The 16,123-nt window shown below is 40.8% G+C and overlaps 1 protein-coding gene across 3 annotated transcripts in view; it reads left to right on the top strand.

The window, feature by feature from the left end:
* Positions 1-16,123, top strand: part of NBR1 (NBR1 autophagy cargo receptor) — a 1,427,595-nt gene that overhangs the window by 21,287 nt on the left and 1,390,185 nt on the right. For all 3 annotated transcript variants that reach the window (XM_044054653.1, XM_044054654.1, XM_044054652.1), the window contains exon 2: positions 10,868-10,930. In XM_044054653.1, coding sequence (XP_043910588.1) covers positions 10,868-10,930 — 63 coding nt within the window. The remainder of the gene's footprint in view (positions 1-10,867; positions 10,931-16,123) is intronic.

Here is a 16,123-nt window from a genome sequence, read left to right as displayed (position 1 = left end):
GTAAAACCTGGAACCCTAGCTAGCTGTAAGGCTAGCTCCTTACTATTGAGTGATAACCTGGCAAAATTTCAAGCCCCCATAAACCATAAAACACTGCTGCCTACGCAGAACATTTCACAGAAATGTTCTACAGACATGTTAATAGCTGCATAGCGGCAGCTGTACCCACCAGGAAGAAGTACAGAACGAATTCAAAAACAGGCCACCCTGGTAGATTGATATCAGTGGGTAGTATAACACAAGGAAGAAAATCATGGCAAAAGTTAGGAGGTGCAGCACCCACCAGGATAAAAAGCACTCTGCTCAAACAATTCAGAGGAAATGTAACAAAGCCAAATTTGAAGTAAATTTGGCCACGCAGGCCAAGGACAACCATAAGGCATTCTTTAGCTGTGTCTGCAACCTTAAAGGCAGTTGTGTGCAGTGCTCATTGTAAATGGACTGTACTAAGCCAGAAGATATAGCAAACCATATATTTCAGCTCCCACTTCACCCCTCTCTCCCCATCGAACTTTCTTCAAGAAATATCATCAACTATAACTCCTTCTGCTATCAGTAGGGAACAGGTCCTTAATGCTTTCTCAGGAACATTGCATCAACAGGCCCAGAAAATATCCCAGGATGCCTTCTAAATAGCACGAAACATGATCTATCAAGCCTTTTGGAATTGCTATTTAGCTGCAGCCTCCAAATAGGCTTTGTGCCTCATAAGTGGAGAACAGTGGTCATCTCTCTGTACAAAGGTGGGCCCTCTGCATACCTGGGAAACTATAGACGCACAAGTCTCACTAGTAATATATGCAAAGCCATGGAAAGAATTATTATGGACATGATCAATAATGCCATGGGAAACCTCCAGACACTGGACCCAACTCAATTTGGTTTCATCAAGGATCAAAGGCATGTTATGCCTACTGAACCTAGTTAGCTTCTTTGAGAAGGTTGCCAAAGCAATGGATCAGGGCAAAATGGTTTTCACCATGTACCTTGACCTGGCCAAGGCATTTGGCACAATCGACTCTGGCATTGTTGACAAACTTAAGAGGTTAGATACAAACCTTTGTCATCCAGTGGATAGCCTGCTGACTCACAGTACCCAAGAAGTTAAAATTGGGGAGTCCACCTCTACAAAGAGGCCAGTCACAAGCTGAGTCCCTCTGGGATCGGTCCTGAGACCACTTCTTTTTGGCATTTACTTCTCTGAAGTCAAGGCCAATGTCATTGGACTCTGGCTGACTAAATTTCCAGATGTCAGAGCCATAGACTAAAATTAAATGTCAAGAAATGCATAATAGTATCCCTTTTGTGAAGTCTTTAACCCTGGTAACTATCATGTTGACAACACACTCCTAAGAGTTGACCCAGTAGTTAGGAACTTGGGGAAACTGACAATAATTTACGCTTTGACCATCATGTCTCTACAGTATCCATGCTGTGCAACAAAGTTACATCCAAGGAAGTCCTTGTTCCACTGTGTTCAGCATTCATCAGGTCTATCACCGAGTACAATGCCGTCTTTTGGTATCTACCTAACCAGGCATATTCAAGTAGAACAAACATCCACAGAGGTTCCTTACTAAAAGAATACAGAACATAAGTAACATGTTCTATGCAGGCTGCCTCAAGACCCTATCCCTATATTCTGTCTCCTACAGGCTGTTGGGGGAAATATATGCCTGGCATATAAGGCATTGTCAGACACCAGTCTGATGGACCTCCTTCATATCCACAAAACCAACAGCAGCAGAATTACCTATTCTAAAGACTTGAACTTTGCCTGTGATATAAATATGACCTGCTGGAGAGAGGGGTATGTATCCCAGAGACTACCTTGGCTTCCCATCCTTGTGAAACAGAATTCCTGCGTAATCCAATTCAACTATAACTTTAACATTTGGATGGGAAGCAGGAAATTCTTACCTGGTTTGGCACCTATGACTCTAATGGGCACAGCCTGTATATGGTTCATATCCCAGGCCACTGTTTGTAAATGGTTACCGTCCAAGCCCCGGCTTCCACTTATCAAGGGTACCAGAACTTGTCAGAGGTTTGAGGTGCATGGTTAGGTCTAAAAAGGCCCTTGTGGTTGGTAGGGTCATAGGTGTTTATTAGGCTATCATAGTTTTATTAATGTTGTCAAATTTGTCTTCCCTCCAGAAAACAAAATTGATCCATATCTGTCATTTTTTGCAACATCCTTTGTCATTCTTTTAGCCATTATAGACAAAAAAGCACCTATATGAAGCTTTCTCCCAAGATGTTGGCATTTCCCCTCCTTTTAAAATACTGTCAAGCAAAACCTTCCAGATCTTCATCATTTTCTTCCCTCCTAGCTTCCAAACATCCACAGGAATACCATCTCTTCCTGGGGACTTTCCTGCATATTGATTGATTTTGTACATCACCATTATGATCTCATTTTTTCCTGTCATAACTCATTTTTTCCTGTCATAACTGTTCATTTAAACCTCATCTGCCTCTCACCTTGGCATACTGGAGTCTTCCTTAAATATTTCCATTTGCTCTCTTTCTTGATTTCCACATTTCTCCGCTTTATACAAATTTTCATAAAATATTTCTAATACCTCTATGAGATCTATGCTTATTTTTCCAGTTGTAGGCTCCCTAAGTTAGGCAACAACCTTTTCTACTTTATGTTGCCATTGTGCTAAAAGTTTTTGTGCTCTGGAGCCATTAGTAAAAAACAGTAGTTTAACCGCAAATGTTCTAAACTTGTATATGACATCCAGATACTCCCGTATTTTCCCTTCTGACTCAGCAGTAGTGCCTTTTCTTGTTCTGTGACATTTCCCTTATTCTGCAATAATTTAATCATTGTCAACTCCTCTAAATAATTTCTGCTGCTTCTTAACCGTATGTCTTTTTCTTTTATTTATACCCAATTTTAAACCTCACTTTCATTTTATCCCACTTATTGGCCATAACTTCTGAAGAAATTTGTATCTTTATTTTTTGGCACAAAATAATCACAGTTCCCTGGGCCCCCTCCGAATACTTTGTAGTACCTAATATTGACAAGTTAATTGTGCTTTTTGTTTACAGTGTAACGTGGTTAAACAGATCTGATGACGATAAAAGCGCCTAGACTGATTTATAGGTGGCAAATTTTCCAGAAAACAATATTTCATGTAAGGGTAATGGCTTCTAAAGCTAATACTTTTTTTTTTGGAATGGGTTTACTAAAACTAATACTTTTTTGGAATGGATTTAAGATAAATGGAATAAAACAATAACCACTGGGTCCTCCTAGCCATAGCCAAGTCAACTTAGACCCCCTAAGCTATGTCCTCCTATTTAGGGTAAGTTCCAAGCCATCTTCTCTAATAATACATGAAGGCATAACCAGGCTAAATTTCTACAATAACAGGCTCAGATTCAGTTGTAAACCAATGGAATGTTACTAGGAAATGGTCGTAACCAATGATATTCCTCCCCATAGCTGCATCTGGTAATACCCACTATTGAAATAACTAGAATTATGCGTTGAAAAATAGCTTGCCTCCATGGAAATATAAGTACAAAGTGTACAGCTGTCCTCAGATGCACACTTTTCTCAACTCGCACTGAACATTTCTTTGCTAAAAGAAAACCTTTCATTACATTCAGTGTTCTGTTATTTACTTGCTTACACACAAAATCTTGTATTAAATTATGCCGTGAGCATTAATCCAGACATTCACCTATATGCAAAAATAAAGAGAACACCAACTGTACATATATTATACTTACAATCTGCACACTTTTACACCCCATCCCCCAACTCAGCAACTCGAGATTACATCATATTAACTTAACATACTTTTGTCCCGCTTTTCTTCTATTTTTACATTGCAATGCCTGCATTTCTTAAAATTGAAAAAGAAGAAAAAAGAATGTTTACATTAGTATTTTATTGCATGCAACAGTAAGTGAAAAAGCTTTACTATATAACATGCAGTTTGCATCATGAAATGTTTTATACAAATACTGTTAAGAACAAAAATTGTTCACTTAGTTACATTTTTCCACTTCAGTTTTCTTCCAACCATTAATGACATTAAGTGGAATATATGTTTGTCAACTAAAGTAAGCATAGCCACCGACGATCAGTTTGTTTGACTTGCATGGTAATAACTGTATCAAAAAGACATTCAAAAGTAGGGCTCCTTTACCGTAACAAGAAATTCCTTACCTCTGAAGCCAAGTTTACTCTCTTATCTACGTTCTACCAGTCTAATGTACAATTTTCACAAATCTTATCTCTGCACTCATGACCACACTCAAATCTGCCTACAACAAGGTAGCTAGATTTGCTGCCCAACAAACCTACAAATCCTATCTCTCTCTAAAACACCTAAACTGGCTTGAATTACTCCACCAGCTTCTTCTCTCTGAGCTCCAGCTCATCCATTCTATCCTGTACCAGCCTTCCTACTGCCCAGGATTATGCTCTCTCATCTCCCATTATTCTCCCTCCAGACCTCTCCGAAGGTCTAACAAAAACCTATTACAAATCAGTGAAACATTTTATTGTAATTGTCTTGCCTTCATGCAACTACATCCTGATAAAACTGGGTTTTTGTAACCACTTACCTCAAAACTATAATCCTCTTAATGACCTATTTCTTTTGATACATCTTGAAATAGTTATGCTATACTCCTGATTATTGACACTGTGTAACATTGTATTGCTACTTAATACCTTGTAGTAATCCTGTAACCTTGCTGTTTAATACTAATTTATAATGAAAATTGTATAATATGTTGGAGCTTTTCTCCCCGGGCCTCTGCTGAAAAAGGGCAGCTGAAGTTGTAAATCTTTATTCTTTACAGTTAGGACCTCTGTTCTGTCCTCTGAACAGATACGGCTGTTTCTCAGTTCGCGCAAGCTAAATACTCTCAGCTAAGAACCTACCCACAATGCCCCTCCTAGATACTCCCGATCTCGTTTGCTGTGTTCCTAGTCAGACATGTTGGCCATCTCTCTCAAGCTAAGTAGTAATTTGTTGTTTTTTATGACAGTTTTTCTTCTAAATTTAAAAATATTTAGTCAAGTTAGTCTTTTATCACTGTCGCCTATAACCTAGGCCTATTTCCTGTCCTTTTTCTTGGTAATTTAGTTTTTACCTCTTTTGACTGTCCATCTCTCCTATTTTTGACGGGACCCTTTTACTAGTAGTATTCCTTAACATAACTCCACTGCTACTTCTTACTTGAATTTTTTTTTTCTGAAAGATAGGATTGTTTCATTTACCATGTCAGACAAAGTTAAGTTGAGTTTTAAACAGTGTGACAAGTGTGGAAGTAAGATGCCTAACTCAGATACACATGTTCGTTGTGTCTACTTTTTGGGCGTGGATCATTTCAAAGCTGATTGTGACATTTGTGCTGGTTTTTCTAATCGGACACTAGCAGAATATAAGAATTAACTTATTTTAAAAGGTTTACTCAAGATACCTTTCTCGGAGGCTCTATCTGGGTCAGAGGTCTCACCCCTCCTAAGACCAAAAAATGCAAGGAAAAACGGAGTCACTCAGTTCCTGCATCTCTGTCAGTTACAGAACCGAGTCGGCTCCGTGCTTCACCGGCGCCCTCAGCGCAGACCTCTTCGGCACCAGGATCTGTGTCCTCTCCCTTGGTGCTGACCATGGTATTCACTTCTATTGGTATTCACTCCTATCTCTGTTCCAAACACAGCACCACTGAGTTCGGTGCCGTCTTTGGCTCCTACATCGGCTCCAATGACTGTTCATGCCTTGGCGCCATCCCTGTCCACGGTGCCAACAGTTTCCTTGGCTCCATGGGCTCCAGTGACTGTACATGTCTCTGCACCATCCTCCTTCACTGTGCCGACGGCTTCTTCGGCTCCATGGGCTCTGATGACTGTACATGCCTTGGCACCATCTCCGGCCATGGAGCTGACAGTTTCTTCGGCTCCATTAGCTCAAAAATCCGATTACCTGCCAAGGACATGATATTCGCTTACTTACGATCCTTTCTTGGGGCAGAGGTTTAATCCCTTTCTAGAAAGACCCCTTCTGCAGCCTCTCTTAGATCCACTAGTAGTTTTTCTGAACTAGACATAGTGTGGGTTGTGGACCAGCTTCTGGTAGCTAGGGGATTGCCCATTCCAGCTAGACCTTCCTTCTCCCCGGCTCAGAATCTTCTATCTCATCTTCCCCGGTTTATCTTCCCCCAGCACCCGCTTAGGTACATACGGTCTCTGCTTTGACAGCAGTGCCTCCCCTGTTGGCACCCATCACCCTTGCAGTGGCTACAATGGAGCCAATGCTTTCTCGGAGCGCTGCTTGGATTGTCCATACCTTGGTACCTAATCCGGCACCTATTTTCTCGCTGGCACCATCTATGTCCACGGTTCCAACAGTTCCCAGTTCTCTCGTCGCCCCACAACTGGAACTGGGCTCGGGTGCACCTAGTGTACAGGTGATGGATAGGGCCCTTCACTCCGAAGGCTCACAACCACCCCCTAGGACAGCAGTATCAGAACCCCCTGTGAAGGGAGCCCCTTCTCCGGAGTCCTCTTCAGAAGATCCCATTGGAGAGCCACCTTGGAATAAACCGTGAAAGAGGAAGCACCTTGACTCCCCGGAGGAGTCTATCACAGAAGACACTAATTGTGATGAAGGGGAAGGGTCCCCTCGGTCTACCCCAGACGGCGTTTCATTCTGAGACATTCTCAAAATCCTCCCAACAGCGGGGGGGAATGGAAGTCCTCTAATCCTTCTTCTGAGGGATCGCTGTTTCTGCAGGCCTTCCATGCCTGGCCATCTTCTTGGGTGACCCCACCAGCAGATGATCTTGTTAAACTAATTGTGCAGTGTGCCTGGAAGGCCCCGGGCAATGTAGAACCTGTCCCCCGGAGGCCGGACAAAATTTTATCTACACCTGAAGACCAACCCCACTGGTCCAAGCATCTGACAGTTGATTCTATGGTCGTGGCGGCAGCCACCAAGAGGGAACTGGCAGAAGATGGATCCACTGTTCATCCACCAAATAGGGAATCCCGGACCATGGACAGACTAGGGAAGTGGACATGCTTCAGCGACCTTTGCCATTCGGTCGCTGAATTATCTGGTGCACTTTACTCGCCTCCAAAGAGACCCAATTTCTGAAATGGCTTCCTCTTTGGTGGGGGTACTGCCTGATGAGGTGCGTGACACTGTCGCCTCGCAGCTAGCTATCCTTGAATCCATCTCAAACTCCTCCATGTATTTGATATTTCGCACTGAGGGGGCAGCTCGAGCTGCTGCATCTGGTGTTGTCATGAGACGTAATGCTTGGATGCGGTTGTGTGACTTCACAGACCCTTTTAAATCTTCCTTCGTTAATGCGCCTGTCGACGAATCTGCACTTTTTGGACCCAAGATATGTGACACACTTGCACGTAGTGAGAAAGACCTTGTCTGCTGTGGGCATACGCTTTTCTAACCCCCAGAGACCCTACTCCAGGAACCAGAAGGGGGGAAAGATATGGTTCAAGAAATCCCAAGGATCCTTTTGTGACACTCGTGGTGAGCAATCCACCCCGGGGCAGAGGGGGCTACTCATATGGAAGACTCCCCTTTTAGGGTAGAAGGGTCTTTGTAACCAGGGAGCCAGAGATTCTTTCTCCGGCAGACCCTACCAGCGCTCCTGAGCAGCTGCCTGATTGATTGGTTTCCTGTGGAAGCAGTCGGGGGTTGTTTCTCTCTACATCTACCAGGCTGGCATCTTATTACTACCGATGTTTAGGTGCAGAGAATAATATCCAGAGGCTACCAAATACTTTCGACCTAACTCCCAGACCCATCAAACGAATCCCCAGTGTACCACCCAATCAGAGGAGATTTGCAGCCTTAGAAACAGAAAAACTGCTAAGAAAAAGAATCGTCCAACCAGTCCCACTAGAACAGACAGGATCCGGGTTTTACTCTAGGTTCTTTTTAGTGCCAAAAATGACAGAGGACTGGAGACCAATCCTGGATCTCAGCCTACTCAACAAATGTATCAAACCTCAAAAATTCCAGATGGTCACAGTACAGTCTTTTCTTCACTTCCTAGGGAGGGACAATTGGATGTGTTTTGTAGACCTACAGGATGCGTACTACCACATAAAGATGGATCACCGGTCCCAGAGGTTTCTCCGCTTCCGACAGGGAGCCAATCACTACCAGTTCAGGTCACTGCCATTCGGTCTCTCAACAGCCCGCCCCCAAGTGTTCACCAAGTGTATGGCAGTTGTGGTAGCTCATTTTCAACTACAAGGATTCCAGGTGTTTCCCTATCTAGACGACTGGCTCCTTACCGCTCTGACCAGGAATTTCCTAGTCCGCAGCCTCTCTCACACTCGAGATCTTTCTGCCCACTTAGGGATTACAATCAACAAAGACAAATCTCAGATGTCTCCAACGAAGACACTGGAATTTATTGGAGCGGTCTTCAACACAACATCCTGTCAAGCCTCTCTTTCCCCTCACAGGCTTTCAAAAATAAGACACCAAATTCAAGACCTTCTTCTTCGCACGTTTGTACCAGCACATCTTGTACTGCAACTCTTGGGCTCCATGGCAGCTGCCATTACTTTGGTACCACTGGTGAGATAGCACATGAAAATCCTGCAGTGGCTCCTCTCTGCACAGTGGTCATTGTTAACCCACCCACTTAACCACATGGTACACTTGCGAACCGTTGCAAGGAGGAAATGCTACGGTGGATGGGGCCACAAAAGAATCTTTGGTGTCGACTGTTCTTTCTTCCCCATCCTATAGCCACGGTAACCACAGACGCTTCTCTATTACGGTGTGGGGAGACATTTCCAGGGAAAGACTGTCCAAGGCACCTGGACCCTCCTCTAGGCCAACTTGCACATAAATGTTCTGGAACTGAGGGCAGTTCTTTTAGCGTTGCAAGCATTCCATGCATCCCTGCCTTTGGGGACCATTGCATTCCAGTCAGACAACATGTCAGTCACCTGGTATATTAACAAGCAAGGCGGAACCAGATCTTATCCCCGTGTGTCTTGAAGCCATGAGGATTTGGCACTAGGCGATAGCTTCCAATCGCTTTCTTATAGCAATGCACATTCCCAGGCATTCTAACCTTATTGCAGACAATCTGAGCAGGAACATCCTGATGCCTCACGAATAGTCCCTCAATCCTGTAATAACAGCTCTGATCTTCCAACATTGGAGCAAGCCTTGCTGTGACCTGTTTGCTTCCCCCCTGAATTACAAATGCAGGAGCTATCTTGCCTAGATTCCCCCTCAGGGGGAACCACCGAGGAACGCTCTAATGCACAATTGGCCCCTGGGGCTTCTGTATGCCTTTCCCCCCATTTCTCCTCATCCCAAAATTTCTCCAGAAAGCTCAGAGGTTGTATCATTGCTCCCTACTGGCCACGTCAAATCTGGTTCCCTTTTCTATGGCCTCATCTGATTTCCAGCCCGTGGATCCTGGATCATTCCCAGGACCTGTTATCCCATCCTCGGGGATTGATATATCCGAACCTGCACAGTCTCAAGCTCTCAGCCTGGTTCCCCCACTTCCAGTGATTGCCAAACTGCCTGACATCCCATCTCCTGTTCGTGAAATTCTTCTGGCCTCACACAAACCTTCCACTCAAAAGATTTATTCTAGTAAATGGACTAGGTTTTCTATTTGGGCCAAAGACCAGAACTTAGACCCTTTCTCTATGCCTATTCAAAAGATTCTGCAGTACCGGACTACTTTTTTTTTTTTTTTTTAAGGGAGCATTACATGTTAAACCTCCAGTCAAGCCTCCCTTAGATCCCTGGGACTTGACTCTGGTGCTTCAATCTCTTACAGGCTCTCCCTTTGAGCCCTTTGATTCATGTGATTTGAAATTTTTGTCTTGGAAAACCATACTTCTAGTAGCACTCACCTCCGTGAGAAGAGTATCTGAGCTGCAGGCCTTGAGTGTCAAGAGTCCTTACTTGATCTTCCACATGGATAGGGTGTCCCTTCGTACTGACCCTTCCTTCTTGCCCAAGGTAATTTCTTTTTTTTTTGATTAATCTGTTGACCTGCTGGTTTTCTTACCAAGGCATTCTAATAGAGGGGAGTACTTTTTGCACATGGGAAAGTTTATAATATACTTAGGAACTATCATACATCCTTAGTAGTTTTATTGTAGGAATGAGTTGGGTATATGTATTTGTAAAATGAGGCTATTTGAGCAACATAAGAGGAACATGCATATCTTATATAAGGCTTACATACATACATTCTGTATGATTTTTCACCAAGGGTATAAATGTGCTTTATACTTAGTTTACACACAGAGAATGAGTCCAACTGTTCTATTACTATATATTTTATAGATGCAGTATTTTATGTCTAAATATTAAGTATCATATAGTAATAGTTTTTATATAGGAAATTTGACATATTGTGATTTAAAAAATATATATATTAATTGGAAGAGTTTTGATTGGGTATTGATGAATTTGGATTTGCTATATAAACTGTTATCTGCATGAATGAAAGTTATGTTGATCTGAAGAAGTTAATAAGCGAAAGCGCTCATCAAGTTTTAATAAAATCTGTGTTTTAAGAGAAGTGACTACCTGTTTTGCTCCGTTACCTCTACATTCTAAAAAGTTACATTACTATTTTCAGCAACAGAGCATTTATTCGGCTGGTTGGCAGACAAGTTTTTCATTTTGCTTTTTTTTTGTGTTGTGGTTTTTTTGAGAGTCTTGTCCATGCACAGCTGTTGTACCCTAAGGGCTTTGTTTTATTTAATTTGCTTTTTGTTGTTTTCCCTTGGTTCCAGTGGTGTTTTTTTTGACACTGTAGTAAATGTTATTGTTTGCAGTAATTCTTAACTTCATGTTTTTCTGTGCAGGTAAAGCTTACTTTTGATCTGAATGACGTGCAGTTGAAGTACATGGATGAAGATAATGAAGAGGTATGTTACATACTTAACCACCCCAGTAGTGTGGGTTAAAATACTGATACCATAAAATACAGTTTTCACAATTTTAATTTTTTGTTGTAGATTTTATATCTTTGGTGTATTTGTTTGAAATACATTATAGACACAGTTGTCAATTTCCCCCAGTTAAGTCAAGTCCTTATTGGCTTGGACTGTGTTATAGGTGTACAAGAAAAGTTTGGCATCTTTATATGACTGTATAGTGAGTAACTTATACAGCCGTATTTGATTGATAGGTTGCAAAGTATAGCATAGCATTATGTAACATATGTATGTGTGCATATGTACTAATCACTCTGAGATAGCTCATTAGCATATAAATGTTTTGCTTATTTCTTGCTTTAGAGTCAATCGGAATATTGTATGCTTTAATTTCTGTCTTGGATAGTTTCGGTCTGGCAAGGAGTGATATTCAACAGATTTGAGTAGTTGAGCTCAAAATAAGAAACCTCTGTTAAAAGTGCATTTCTAGATGTCCATAAAGAAGTATGGACATTTGGCATTGATCTCTTGCTCCATTGTTACAGTCTAGATTAGTACTTATAAAATAAAAACGCTGTACAAGTCATCACAAGACGTTTTAATTACATAAAAATCACAAAATTAAGCACTTCTGTTTGTTTGCTACAGAACTTAATCAGATTAAATTAAAACTATTGCATATACTATTTATAACCTAACCAATCCTGTTAACAGACAAATAATTAATTGCATCAATTTACAGTACCTCAAAAACAGCAGAGGCAATGTACATGTATAACACAAAGACTCAAAAATGATTGGCAAAAGACAATTTTATAAAAAAAAAACAATTTAACTAACATCCCTAAAAGTTTATTTAAAAAAATTCTTTAAACTTGTGTTCACAACATCCCTGATCTCAACCGTAAAATGTTGTTGATCGAAACCTTGGAATTTACTAGCTAACTGAAAACATCCAAAAACACCACCCTGTTTCTTAGTGTCCTCTTACCAAACATTCATACCACCATATGCCAAAACCATTGCTAAACTCAAATCAGATCTACTCTCCTTTTTACTGCTTCCATCCCCTGGACAACCCTCACTTAAATGGTCTAAATCGCCCTTGCCTTTCTTACTCCACCTGAGTTATCACTTCAGCAATCAACTCAGCTGGATATGCCCTATCTAAACATATCTCCCTGCACCTTTTAACATCCACAATCAATTTTCAATCTTCAAAGATATTCTAGACAACCAAACAAATCCTTTAGCCAAATAACATTTTTTTGCCAGAGGGGTGGGCACAACTAAAATGTAAATATCTATTGCACCATGTTTCTTTCCTGTACATGTTTGGTAAAAGAAATTCTTTAACTACATCCTTAAATAATATAAAATGTAAACAGTTATTCATACTGTCATCAAAGTTCATATTGAATTTTAAAAAATCAACTGTTAGATTAAAAAAAATCTAATTATATTAATAAACCAATATATCCATTCCATGTAATCAGTAAGTCATCTAAAATTCTTAATCAACTATACTTTCATAAAATCTACATTTAAACACACAGTTAATTTCCCAAAACCGTAAAACAGTAGTTGCAAAAATGAGTGGTGCTGCTGCATCCATAGCCACACCCCTTATTTGATTAACAGTGGTGAAGATTAGAGTAACTAAAAATTCAACCTTAGTCTGATACATTTGTATTGTAATGTAAAAAGCCTTGCCCATTAAGTATAATTAAAAATAAGTCCGTAAAATCTATAGCTACTAAAGCAACACTTTTGTCAATTTTTATCTTGGCAAGTTCACTCCAGCAATGCCAGGAATCCTTTTAATACTATAATTTTATCATCAAAAAATCTTTTTGGGGACTTAACAAATATAGCTAGTGGTTCCATTTTTGATCCCCCCCAGATGCTACAGTAGGCCTAAGTGGGGAGTCGCGCAAATCTTTGTGCACCTTGGTGATATCTGTTATTGATGGGACAGTGGACTTCCTAAATTCCAGATAGGTCATTACTGATTTCAGAATTTCTCCACTAATAGTCTTACAGCATTCTATAAATTATTTGTTATAAGCTAAATTAATTTCATTTCAAGAACTTAATTTGAAATGAGAATCCTTATTCAAATAAAGATGCATCGTAGCAGAATAATCAAAATAGTTCATTAAAACTTCCCCACCCCTTTATCTTGCTTCATAATTCTAAGGTCTGTGTTCTCCACCAAACCATCCAACATTTGTTTCTGCTTATAAGTTAAATTGTAATATCTTTTATGCTAAGATACTTCAAATATGAGTAAATCTATCTCCTTTTCACACATTCTTTCAAATGCCTTAATGGGGTGGGGGGCAAAGGAGGATTAAATGTACTAATTGCCTTAGTGTCTGCACCCTGCAGATTCACTTCATTTTTAAAGAAAAATTCCAAATTAACATCCTTGTGAACATCTTTAATTAAGTATCCACTAAATCAACAGACATATTAGGAATGAAAGTAAATCCCTTCCTAAAGATATCAAAAGGTTCCTGAGTAGTCACCACACTGTTGTAATTAAAAATCTTAAACGCATTTTGTTCATAAATAATATTCTGTGTAACTGTACAGTCTAAACCATTCTGTTTGAGCCTTTCTTGCCCTTCAGCTCCACCTTTCCTTTCCATTTCCCCTTCTGTGGAGGGTCATCATAACTCTCTTGATAATACTCCCCCTCACAATTTCCTCTCCACTTTCCCTCATATTCTGCAGTCTGGGAGACCTTCTTGGCAGCAGGGGATACTCTTGCAGGATTACTGAGGGAGGTAGAGCCAAAAAATTTACATTATTTATTCACACCTCCGTCTTTCATCATTCCCTTGCACAGCACACCCTCAATTACTAACTCAAAGAGAAGTCACCATACAATTTTCAAAGCGGTCTAGATTAGATTAGTGTGGCTTCTGTGGGATTTTTAACAATTGTGGAGTGAGACTTCTCTGACGTTCAACAGTACTGTATTTGTATCTGTCATGTATGTGACAGGGTGGCATAGTGGTGCAATGGGTATTGTAGCATTGTCGCCTCAGATCAAGAGGTTCCCCCGGTTCAATTTTCAGCTAAGGTGCCCTGTCTGTAAATGATTCATTGTTGAAGTGACACCCCAACCCCATGTGCAAAAATGGGGGGGAAAGGGGTGGTGGGTGGATGGACGGAAGTATATGTGACGGTGTGTATGCACACATGTCAAGATAATCAATCTCCTTTTTTCTCTTTTTACATAGGACTAAGGTGTTGTGCCAGCTGTAGTCACCCCTCTTGAGTCAGAATCGCTGTCCTACTTGATTTGACAATTATGCCCAACTGTTGCTTGTCTTCTTTCACTCAGTCCATCTCTTGGCTGGTCATCCTCATCTACTCTTGACTTCTTCTTGTCTTTTTCAGCTCTTCTTTATGACCTTCTGTTTTCCTAAACATGTAGCCAAGTCACCATAATTTGTCATACATGAATTTGTGTGCAATTTCAGGCTACTTTGGCTTCTGTTTAGATGTTCATGTTTCATATTCTTTCCCCCAATGTGCATATTACTACTAATCTCAGACACTTCATCTAAATCACCTCAAGCTTCTGCAGCTGCTTTCCTTCACTACCCAGGTTTATGTGATACATATACAGAAGCACTGATCTCACCACTGCTTTGTACATCTTGTATGTCAGCTTCTTGGCATCCTTCTGTCACTCACTATGCTTGATAGTTTGTGCCAGGTGGTGACAACACCTCTAATTCTAGCTTTTACCTCCTTATTCAGACTTCCATTCTCCTTAATCACACCTCCCAGATACTTAAAGCTGTTAACGTGTTCCACTGTTTTCCCTTCTGTCTCAGTTTTGAGCTTATTTTCACAGTTTGGTGCCATGACCACTGTATTTTTTTCCTATACACAGTTTTATCTTGTGTGCCTTCATTTTTGCTTTCTAGTCCCCTACCATTTACTAAAACTTCTGTGTAGAGTCTGTAAGTAGTGACACATTGTCTGTATACAACAAATTTGTTGTTCTATCCCCAGTGACCTCTTTCCTAATGTGGTCCATCACCAGCATGAACGGGAGTGACCTTGGAGCTGAATCCTTATGCACAATCACTTCCACAGGCAACCCCTTTGTGAGCCCAAGCACTGTTTGTACTTGCAATTGAGTCCCTGTACATAATCTGCTTTCATTGTAATAATGATTCTGGGACTTGGAACCATCAAAGGACTGTCCATCAGCTTTCTTGAGATCTTGTCATATGCTGTCTCCAACTCTTGGAATATCCAGTTGGACTTTTCCTCATCTTCCATTGTTTCTGTTCTGTGTTTTATCTCGTATGTTGAATCAGTTGTACTGTATCTTGATCTGAATCCAAACTGCTCATTTACTGTCTTACTTTCCACTACTTTGTATATTCATTTGTCAGTAACACTGTGCAGGACTTCAGTGCAGTGTTCTAAAGGTTTAGTACTTCTGTATTACATACATTTGTAACTGTCCTCTTTGTTTTTGTACACTGGCACTAGAATGCTTATTTTTCATTCATTTGAGGTGCATCTGTCTCTCCATGCCATGTTGACTACCTTCTGGAGAAATTTCTCCTCTACCTCTGTCATCATTATCTTGATTTTGTTTGCTGTGACTTATCTGAGCCTGTTGCTTTCCCTGGCTTAATTTCCCTTTTTGCACTTCATATTTCTTCTAGGGTGGGTTGCTTTTCTTGTGCCATAGGTTGTTCATGGGGAGAGTACAGCTTCTGTGGGGCTTTTCATCATTCTGAATGCTTGTGAAATACTTCCATTTCCCCTTGATGTCCTCTAGAGTGGTAAGCAGAGTGTTGCTGGCATCCCTCGTCAGTGGCGTCTGATGACTTTGTTGCTGTCATTGCTTTGCAACCTATTCGAGTTATTTTGCACTCCCTACTGAGTCCCTTTCTGTAAGCTGGTAGAGTTTGTTGGGATATAAAATTGTTATCCTGAACCACTAAAACATGTAAAAGAGCACTGTCCTCCTTAGCTTTTAGGGAAGAAAGTCCTGGAGTTTTATGGCCAGTTGTTTTATCAGCAGTGAGGAATTTAATCCTCTACTATTCTGGATAAGTCCATCAGGATTTTGATTTTGCAAGTCATTATAGACTCCTACAGTTTAGCTAGTGCTTTGTTTGTGTTTGCACTGGAAGGGTATGT

The sequence above is a fragment of the Protopterus annectens genome, chromosome 13.part0, assembly GCF_019279795.1.
Source record: "Protopterus annectens isolate FY-2018-M chromosome 13.part0, PAN1.0, whole genome shotgun sequence".
Lineage (NCBI taxonomy): Eukaryota > Metazoa > Chordata > Ceratodontiformes > Protopteridae > Protopterus > Protopterus annectens.
The sequence above is the reverse complement of the archived record's forward strand: the minus strand, read 5'-3'. Positions and strand labels throughout refer to the sequence as shown.